Here is a 9,596-nt window from a genome sequence, read left to right as displayed (position 1 = left end):
GTTCCCTCTCCTTGGCATTTTCCTTTTAGATATTTACACATTCATCAGTGCCCCCTCACTCGTCACTTCTCGATGCCCAACTGCCTCATCCTTTATCCTGAGAGATGCTCTCACCAGCCGTCCTCATGCAATCCAACACAATGCATCCTCATTACTTAAAACACCCCAATTAGACTTCGTTTTCCCGAAAATTGCTCGCTGGCGGTTCCGCAGGCGGGGCGGCGCGGCGCTGAGGGCTCGGTGTGCTCGGAGCAGGGGCTGTGGCGGAGCGGTGCCGAGAGCTCGGAGCAGGGGCTGTGGCGGCTCGGTGTGCTCGGAGCAGGGGCTGTGGCGGAGCGGTGCCGAGAGCTCGGAGCAGGGGCTGTGGCGGCTCGGTGTGCTCGGAGCAGGGGCTGTGGCGGAGCGGTGCCGAGGGCTCGGTGCGCTCGGAGCAGGGGCTGTGGCGTGCTCGGAGCAGGGGCGGAGCGATGCGGTGCCGCGGGCTCGGAGCAGGGGCTGAGGCGGCGCTGAGGGCTCGGGCGCGCCCTTTCCCCGTGGCGGCGGGGGCGGCCCCGCTCCGCCCGCCCGGCCCTGACGCGGCCCGGCCGTCACGGCGGCCCCGCCAATGGCGGCGCGCGCAGGCGGGGGCGGCGCGGGGCCCTGCGCGCGGCTCCCGCGCCGGTGCGGTCGGGCGGCGGCGGCGGCAGCCGAGCGCAGGTGGCCCGGCCCGGCGGCGGCCGCTCCGCTCCGCGGCGGGGCGGGATGGAGCGCGGCGCGGCGGCGCTGATCCGCGAGGGCTGGTTCCGCGAGACGTGCCGGCTGTGGCCCGGCCAGGCCATGTCGCTGCAGGTGGAGGAGCTCCTGCACCACCAGCGCTCCCGCTACCAGGAGATCCTCGTCTTCCGCAGGTGCGGGAGGGCCGCCCGGGGCGGTGGGGGGATGGCGGCGCCGGTCAGCGCCACGCGGTGGGGCCTGGCGGCGCGGAGAGGGGGCGGGGGAGCGCGGCCCCGGCCGGCTCCAACCCCGCTTCCCCGCTCTGCCCAGCACCACCTACGGCAACGTCCTGGTCCTGGATGGGGTGATCCAGTGCACGGAGCGGGACGAGTTCTCCTACCAGGAAATGATCGCCAACCTGCCCCTGTGCAGCCACCCCGACCCCCGCAAGGTGAGCGCTCCCCAGCCCGCCCCTCGGGGCTCCCCCAGCCCCCGCAGGGCTGCCGGGGCCTGTCCTGGGCCGGAGCAGGCTCCGGGCCCCGCGGTTCGTGTCCGGGCAGCCGGGCCCGCAGCGCCTGCACGCCGCTCTCCTTGGGCCCGAGAGCCGAAGTTGCCGCGGGCCGAGCCCGCTGACAGCCCACGCTGTGCCCTCTTCCCTGCCAGGTGCTGATCATCGGCGGCGGCGACGGGGGCGTGCTGCGGGAGGTGGTCAAACACCCGACCGTGGAGTCCGTGGTGCAGTGCGAGATCGATGAGGTGCGTGGGGCTCCCGGCTGCTCGGGGCTCCTGGGCGGGCTGCCCGGCATGGCAAACCCAGCCCGACTCCACATCACCCTCGGGAGCTGCGCCTTCACCTGCTGTCTCTCGTCAGCACCAGGCGCGTTTGCTGCTGGTTCTGCTGGCGTGACAATGACAGCGCCACCTCTCTTTGCCTTACGAGTCATCTACGTGGCAGCTGGCTGCCTCTTCTGTGTGATTTCTTTCACACGCACACGATTGAGGCCCTTCCAGGCAGTCGTGGGCCAAGCACGGGATCTGGAGGAGTGCCCTGGCTCTATCATAATTTTGTGTCTAGTACAACAAACTTGGAAGGGAGAAGGTCACTACCAATTAGAGCCTGTTGGGGCTTTGGCTTAGTGATGGTGACTGTCAGGATGTGTGTGCCTGCTGAGAATCAGCCTGTGACTGATAACCTGTGTGCTCACAGAGCTCTCCAAGTGACAGTCGGTGTTAGGATGTGGGCTGGTAACTCTGTCACACCACTGAAGTGTACTCTTTTCCCAGTCCTCCTCTCAGCCAGTTCTATTTTACTTTACTCAGCCTTTTCTCAGAAAGTTTTGCTCAGAGTAAAGCTCTTTTAAGAACAGGAAATTCTGCTATATGAGATTGTGTGCTCTTTCTGCCAGCTAAGTAGGCAAACATGCCTGGTTTTAACAAGCACTGCCTGACACCAACATATTTTTTTGGTTTTGCCATCTGTGAGAAGCTGCTACTGTTTAGTACAACTGCAGTGGCTGCCTAACGATTTTAGAGAAAAAAATTTTATCTTAATAATGTCTGTAGTTCAGAGATGGGGATATTTCTCATCTTGCATTCAGAAACTTGCTAGCATGGTTTTACTTAGGAAGAAATATAAATTGATTTATCTGAGATCACCTATGCAAGTGACGTTCTGTAGGAAAAAGGAGCACAGAGCAGTCTGACCTGCAATCACATTTGCTCAGTTCCTCAGGGAGCTTTTGAAGCTCCAGGTTTTTATTGAGCTTGGCCTAGACAGGACAACAGTGTCACTGAACCCCGAGGCTGTAGGAGAAGGCTGAAAGGAGCTGGCTGAAGGTGCTGGCAGCTTTTGTGGCTTTCACTGGCAAATCAGGCTTGAGCTGAAGGTACTGAAGGAAATGACTCATTGTGCTGTTCTTCCAGTCACAGCTGCACAGCACTCTGAGGAGCAGCTTCTTGTGAGCCTCTGACCCACTTGTGCTCTCTGTGTGTTGCAGGATGTGATCCAGGTATCTAAAAAATACCTCCCAGGGATGGCAGTGGGCTATTCCAGTGCTAAGCTGACATTGCACGTGGGAGATGGTTTTGAGTTCATGAAACAGAATCAAGAAGCCTTTGATGTGATTATCACAGACTCGTCTGACCCCATGGGTAAGAATTGTAGCCATAAAAGGGCACTGTTTTCCACATACCTCCTTCATTTTTTTATTCTGCCTACCTCTTGGAAGTTCTGCCGGTCTGCTGAGGATCCTTTCAAGTGAAAAGATTGTTGCCGACTTGGAAACCATAAAATTGTATCAGCAGGCCTTCAAGCCAGCTGTTACTTTTCTCTCCTCAAAATTCAGCTCCAGCAGCTATTTCTTCAGGCAGAGTTGTTCCCTGAGTGGAAGGGCAGCTTTGCACATGTGCCTGCTGATAAAGCAGTGGCTCACACACTTGGTGCAGCCCCTGCCCTGAAGATAGCTGGGGTGAGGCTGCTGTATTTCTGAAGGGGGAAACTGAGGAACAGAAGGACCAAATGTAGATATAGCACCTCATTTTAGGAACCCATCAACAAGTATCAGTCACCTTCAATCTTGGCCTAGTCAGGACAGAGAGAGGTATCTCTAAAAGGCAGTTTGGAGCAGGAGTTCTGCTTTACAAATGCTCAGTGAAGCAAGAGGCAGCTGCTAAGGCTTTGTTTAATAGGGGATCTGAGCTTGCTATTTAGCAAAGCTAAAATCCTGACTGTTTTGCCCTCCTAGGGGTCCACCTGGGCTCTAAGCTTTTCTTTATTCACCTTTCTCCCAGGTCCTGCAGAAAGTTTGTTCAAAGAATCTTATTACCAGCTGATGAAGACAGCCCTGAGGGAAGATGGGATTCTCTGCTGCCAAGGTGAGGATGCTGCCCCTGGGCAGAGGCTGATGCCAGAGCTTCACATACCAAGCGTGAGGCACAGAGGGGACTCTTCTTGGGGAGATGAGATGCAGGGAGTGAAACATGTCACCTCCCAGGGAAAGCTGTGGTTTTGATCTCTGTCAGCTCATTCATTATTGGTCTGGGCTTAACAAAACTGGCATCAAGGTCTGTGAAACTACGTGAGCTGGACAGGTTGGGACTTGGAACCACTGCTCACCTGGCACAGTTCTGTGCCGAGCAGAGGGGCAGCTCTCACACACTGCCTGCCTTTCTCCCTGCAGGTGAGTGCCAGTGGCTGCACCTGGATCTCATCAAGGAGATGCGGCAGTTCTGCAAGTCCCTGTTCCCGGTGGTGGAGTACGCCTACTGCACCATCCCCACGTACCCCAGCGGCCAGATCGGCTTCATGCTCTGCAGCAAGAACCCTGTGAGTGCCTTTTCCAGGCCCTACCAGCCTGCCTGTGCCTTACAGAACTCAAGCTATGGCATTGAAGTCTCCCAGCTGTGGGGCTTCAAGATTCTTGAATTCTTGATTCTTGAACCCCGTGACTTCCAGGCACCTCAAGGGCCCTTTTCCATTCTCTACAAACCTGCCTAATGCTGTCCCTTGCAGAACTTGAGCTATGGCATTCAATTCTCCCAGCTGTGGGGCCTCAAGATTCTAGAATTCTTAGTTCTTGATTCTTGAACCCCATGAGTTCCTTTTCCATTCCCTACCAGCCTGCTTGAATCTGTCCCTTGCAGAACTTGAGCTATGCCACTGAAATCTCCAAGCTGTAGGGCTTCAAGATTCTAGAATTCTCAATTCTTGATTCTTGAACCCCATGAGTTCCAGGCACCTCAAGTGCCCTTTTCCATTCCCTACCAGCCTGCCTGAATCTGTCCCTTGCAGAACTTCAGCTATGGCACTGAATTCTCCCAGCTGTGGGGCTTCAAGATTCACCTGGCTCTGCCACCCAGAGCTCCAGTTGCAGCCTGCTCAGTGCTGAACGATGTGCAGAATTGACCAGTTGCTTTAAAAATGGTCATAATTTTCCATCTAGTACAACAAACTTGGAAGGGAGGAAGTCACTACCAATTTTTTTAAGGTTTTGGCTTATTTGGTGGCGACTGTTACAAAGCAGGCACCTTCTGAAAATCAGCCTGTAACTGGTTTGATGATAACTTATCATCCCTAAGGATAAGTCAGAGAGGAAGCCAGACCAGCTGGAGAGTGCACCTGGAAGCACAGCAAACCTTCAGGGTCTCTGCTTTCCCCCCCAGAGAACACTGACCCTCACAGAGGCCTCCAAGTGAGAGTTGGTGTTGGGATGTGGGCTGGTAACTCTGTCACACCACTGAAGTTTACTCTTTTCCTAGTCTGCTTCCATGTGGCTGAAGGGAAGCCCATGCCTCCCCAGAACTCTCTTGAGGGGAAAATAAAAGCACCAAAGTCACCACTATGCACCTGGGATCATAATTCTGCATGAAAGGAACAAGTGTCAAAAAAAATAATATCTAAGATAGAGCTGGACAAGCCAGGGAGCACAGGACAGATTTCTGCAGCATCATGCTAGACAAGGAAACTGTCTGGTGTTTTAAGATGGTTTTTAGATGATGTTTAAGATAATGTTTAAGGTTTAAGATGATGTTTAAGATGATGTTTAAGGTTTAAGATGATGTTTAAGATGATGTTTAAGGTTTAAGATGATGTTTAAGAGAATGTTTAAGGTTTAAGATGGGTTTGGGGTGCCAGCATTGCTGCTGCTGCACGTGGTTAACCCGGGATGCTGGCAGCATGCACCGTGCCCAACATGGATTCTCCTTTGAGGAGCAAAGCCTTGTTCCTTGGATGCTCATCACACATCTGTCCCATGGCTCATGCAGTGTGACCTCATGCACTGACATCTGTGCACAAGTGCTGGTCACAGGAGTTAGAGAGCACAAACCCCAGCCCTTGGTGCTGGGGCTGCGCAGAACCTTTGGCCTCATACTGAAACAAAAAGTTATTTGTTTGCCTCTGAGTCATCTCAGTTCTCTGCCGTGCATCAGGATGCCTGTCACACAGCCTTTGGCTTCTTATTTGTTATAAATGAATATTCCAATTTAATAATTAAGTATATTATTAAATAATCAAAATATAAATTTGGAAAAAGCCACAAGGGATTTGACTCTGAGCCAGGTGATCAGAGTTGGGGAACCCAGGATTTGGCCTCTATCACACCACAGTCCCCATGGGTCTCCAAATGTCATTTCTAAGGGGTTTGTTTTATACAGTATTTTGGGCTCTGCAAGGGGCCCTTCTTTAACATATTTTAGCACATTATTGTAGCTTTTCTTTCTTGCTGCCACATTTCTCAGAACTGGTGGATAATTCCTGGAATCCTGTCAGGCAAAAACTTCCTGCCATAAATTTCTGACAATGCCTATCAAATGCCTCCTGCTGGGGTCTTGTCAGACAAGAAAACCCCTTGAAATATCCATCCCTGGAGACAGTGTCTTCCTGGTGTTTTAATCTCCATCCTTATCACGTAGCCTATTACTGCTCGTTGCCCAACACTGGCTTTGTACACAAAGTGCTGTGGTTTTAATTTCCTTTAGCACTAATTATTTTACAACACATATTACATTATCCAAATAGTCAAAGGTACTGACTTTGCTTTTGCAGAACACAAATTTCCGGGAGCCAGTGCAGCAGCTCTCACAGCAGCAGGTGGAGGAGAGGAGTCTCAAGTACTACAACTCTGACATTCACAGGGCAGCATTCATCCTGCCAGAGTTTGCACGGAAGGTAAGCCAGCCTGTGCCACAACACCTCCCTCCAGGGTGAGACAGGAGTGGGAGTAGGATTTCTTGCAGTCCCAAAGGTTTCTGTGGGCAAGTCAGAGCAGGACAGCGTTTTGTATGACAGGGCAGAGTATGAGTCAGGCTGGGAAGACTGGAGTTCATTTAGGGGCTGTTCTTTGGGCTGATGTGCCGTGCCTTGATGGCAGATCACTCCTGCTTCACCTACCAAAGCCAGGTCCAAGATGATTTTTACCAGCAATTCAGAGGCAGGCACTTATTCACATCCCCCTTTGAAAGGGAGCTGGGAATAGTCCATGCAAGGTTACCAGAACCTTTCAGTCTGGGGCCACAATCTCTTTCCAACAGCCTGTGCCAGGTCTGTGAACTACACAAGGCTTGCTCACTTGTAAAGTCCCAGACACACTGAAAGGAAGCCCATGCCTCCCCAGAACTCTCTTGAGAGGAAAATAAAAGTACCAAAGTCACCACTATGCACCTGGAATCATCATTCTGCTGCATGAAAGGAACAAGTGTCAAAAAAAATAACATCTAAGATAGAGCTGGACAAGCCAGGGAGCACAGGACAGATTTCTGCAGCATCATGCTAGACAAGGAAACTGTCTGGTGTTTTAAGATGGCTTTTAGATGATGTTTAAGATAATGTTTAAGGTTTAAGATAATGTTTAAGATAATATTTAAGGTTTAAGATGATGTTTAAGATAATGTTTAAGATTATGTTTAAGATAATGTTTAATGTTTAAGATAATGTTTAAGGTTTAAGATGATGTTTCCGACCCAAACTATTCTGTGCTCTTCTGATTGGCTTTAGAGGCAGAACTGGTGTTTCACACTGGAAAGCTCCAAAACTCTTAGATAAAATGTGCTTGATTTTTTTGCACAAACTAGAGGATAAAGAAGGGATGCTCCAGTATAGATCAGTCTTGTTTCTTGAAGGATAGCCTGTATTTCCACGTTATTCCATTATATGCCCACTAGGCTGCAACTGCAGCTTCCAGAAAAAAATTCCTTAGAATTTTAGTCATTAGAATTAGAATTAGAGTGTTGTAGGGATGCAGGCAAATGCCATAACTGTATTTCAGAGGTGGTGATTCATGTTTCCCCTGCAGCCTGCAGAGCTGGGGCAGGTCCATGCTGACATTTGTCTTTGGCTCTCTGCAGGCCCTGAGTGATGTGTGAGACCCTGAGCTGCTTCCTTGCTCCAAGTTGGACTCTGAGATCTTCAGTGATGTGGCTGGGATCTTCTCAGCAGACTGCAGATTTGCTCTCCACTGTGTGGGATTGTTTAACCCTTGGCCAGCCAACATTCCCTCTGATGTGTTAAGGATGATGGGGCATAAGCCAGATAAGACTATTGAAAAGTCCAGTGACTTATTGCCTGAGGTCAAAACTGTTCTTTCCAGTGCTGGAAATGTAAGATGTCTTTTTCCTTTCATCCCTGCACCCATTCTAAATTCTCCCATCCCAACCACACTCCACACCCCTCCAGCTGATGTGATGTATTTATAACTGACACATATTTCTGTCTGTGGGCTGGGAACAGTCCAAAGGGTCCCTGACTCAGCCTTAAGCACAGAGAGAGAAAGAGAGAGGGAGCTTTGTGCACAGTTAGCTCACTCTCTCCTCGTGGGAGCTCCCTGCTGCTGACACTTTTGGACTGGTAACAGGTCTGAGCATCCCACTGCCCTCCTGTGACTCCTGCCCTGCTCTGCAGCACAGCTGGAGAAGCCACAGTGCAAACTGTTGCCATTCACCAGAGATCTCCCTCCAACCCTGATGGAGTAGCAGTATTAAACACCAGCCAGGCATGCTGGCAGCAGTCTTGTGGCTTTTTTTTTTTTTTTTTTTTTTGGTTAAGGTTGCTCATTTTCTTAATTGGTTAGAAACAGAAGTGCTGAGGTGCCAACAGGCTGACTGCTGTTCTTACCTCTGCCCTCAGAGAGGTTCCAAAGAATGTTTATCAATATGGTGACAGGTTATATATATATATATATATATATGTATATGTATATATATATAAAAGCAAACCTTAGCTGCATTGCCTGATGTTCAGTACTGATGTTGGGGAGTTGGTTGTGCTGACAAATCTCTCATCTCAGTCATGCTGAGATGCCTCAGGCCTGGGTGTTTGCAAGTCCTTAGGAGGCATCATTATTTCCAATGCTGCCCCCAGATGCATAAGTTGTTTTCCATTGTACACTGTAAGATGGAGCTGCCTTCACTTCTTTACTTCTGTTCTGAAGATTCTGTCCCCCTGCACTGTGGGAATCACCCTCCCAGCACAACCACTGTGCCATTGTCACTCCCTTGCACTCAATTAAACACTTGGCTCTGGTTAAGGTGACATCAATGTGGGTCAGTGCTTTTTGGGGGGAGGAAACAGAGATCCTGAAGGTTTGCTGTGCTTCTAGGTGCACCCTCTAGTTGGTCTGGCTTCTTCTCTCACTTATCTTCAGGGATGATAAGTTATCATCCCTAAGAGGATTTGTGGGGTCAGTACTGTCCTGTTTTCTTCCCTTACTGATGGGACATAGCACTTCTTTCCCAGTGTCTCCTTCTACCACCAGTATTGGTGCAGTTTCTTTGAGGTCACAAGGGTTTGCAAAGCATTGCTGAGCTGCAGAGCTGAGTCTGGGTCTCTGTATTCTTGAGAAGATAACACCTATTTTTCTCTTAATTGTCTGGGTGACTTTTCTTTCTCACACAAATAGTTTGGGTTAATGAGGCATTTTCACTGCTCAACTCCTGTGTTTTTATAAGGAGCAGAGCAGTAATGGAGCCTGGTTCTAGCTCCCCCTGTTTAAATTCCTGTGGGACCTGAACCTGACTTAGCCCTCCATCCTTGACAGAAAATTAGCTCTGACACTTTCCCCTAGAATGGGAATCAAGACCAGGACTGTAGTCCTCAGAGCAGCAGCCAACTGGTAACAAGTTCAAGCCTTTCACCCATCCTTGGTGAGTACAGCAATGCCCAGGAGGGAAAGAGCTTCCCCAAACCTGTTGTTGGACTCCACTCCACTCTAATTATTCCTTCTGGTTCTTTGAGCTTTCTCCAAATATGTGAGTTCAGCAAGTGGCCAGTGATGAGAACAGAAGACAGGACTGTTTCCCATCCAAGCCACACAAGCTCTGTCCACAAGGCCCTGTGTGATTTCTGAGTGATTCCAAGTCACTGTTCCCCACAGACAGTTCCAAACACTTCAGTGTGAGAAGGCAGAGAT

General features: G+C 50.6%; 1 protein-coding gene across 1 annotated transcript; it reads left to right on the top strand.

Moving 5' to 3' along the window:
* Window positions 1-722: 722 nt before the first annotated feature.
* On the top strand, window positions 723-9,052 carry SRM (spermidine synthase). Its single transcript, XM_058039322.1, has 8 exons — window positions 723-887; window positions 1,024-1,144; window positions 1,357-1,449; window positions 2,691-2,844; window positions 3,484-3,567; window positions 3,873-4,018; window positions 6,239-6,361; window positions 7,537-9,052. Exons 1-8 carry the CDS (start codon window positions 742-744, stop codon window positions 7,552-7,554), a joined length of 885 nt encoding a protein of 294 aa, XP_057895305.1. The 5' UTR covers window positions 723-741; the 3' UTR covers window positions 7,555-9,052.
* Window positions 9,053-9,596: the final 544 nt, after the last annotated feature.

The sequence above is a fragment of the Melospiza georgiana genome, chromosome 22 (genome assembly GCF_028018845.1).
Source record: "Melospiza georgiana isolate bMelGeo1 chromosome 22, bMelGeo1.pri, whole genome shotgun sequence".
Classification (NCBI taxonomy): Eukaryota; Metazoa; Chordata; class Aves; order Passeriformes; family Passerellidae; genus Melospiza; species Melospiza georgiana.
This window is presented reverse-complemented; position numbering and strand designations above follow the sequence as displayed.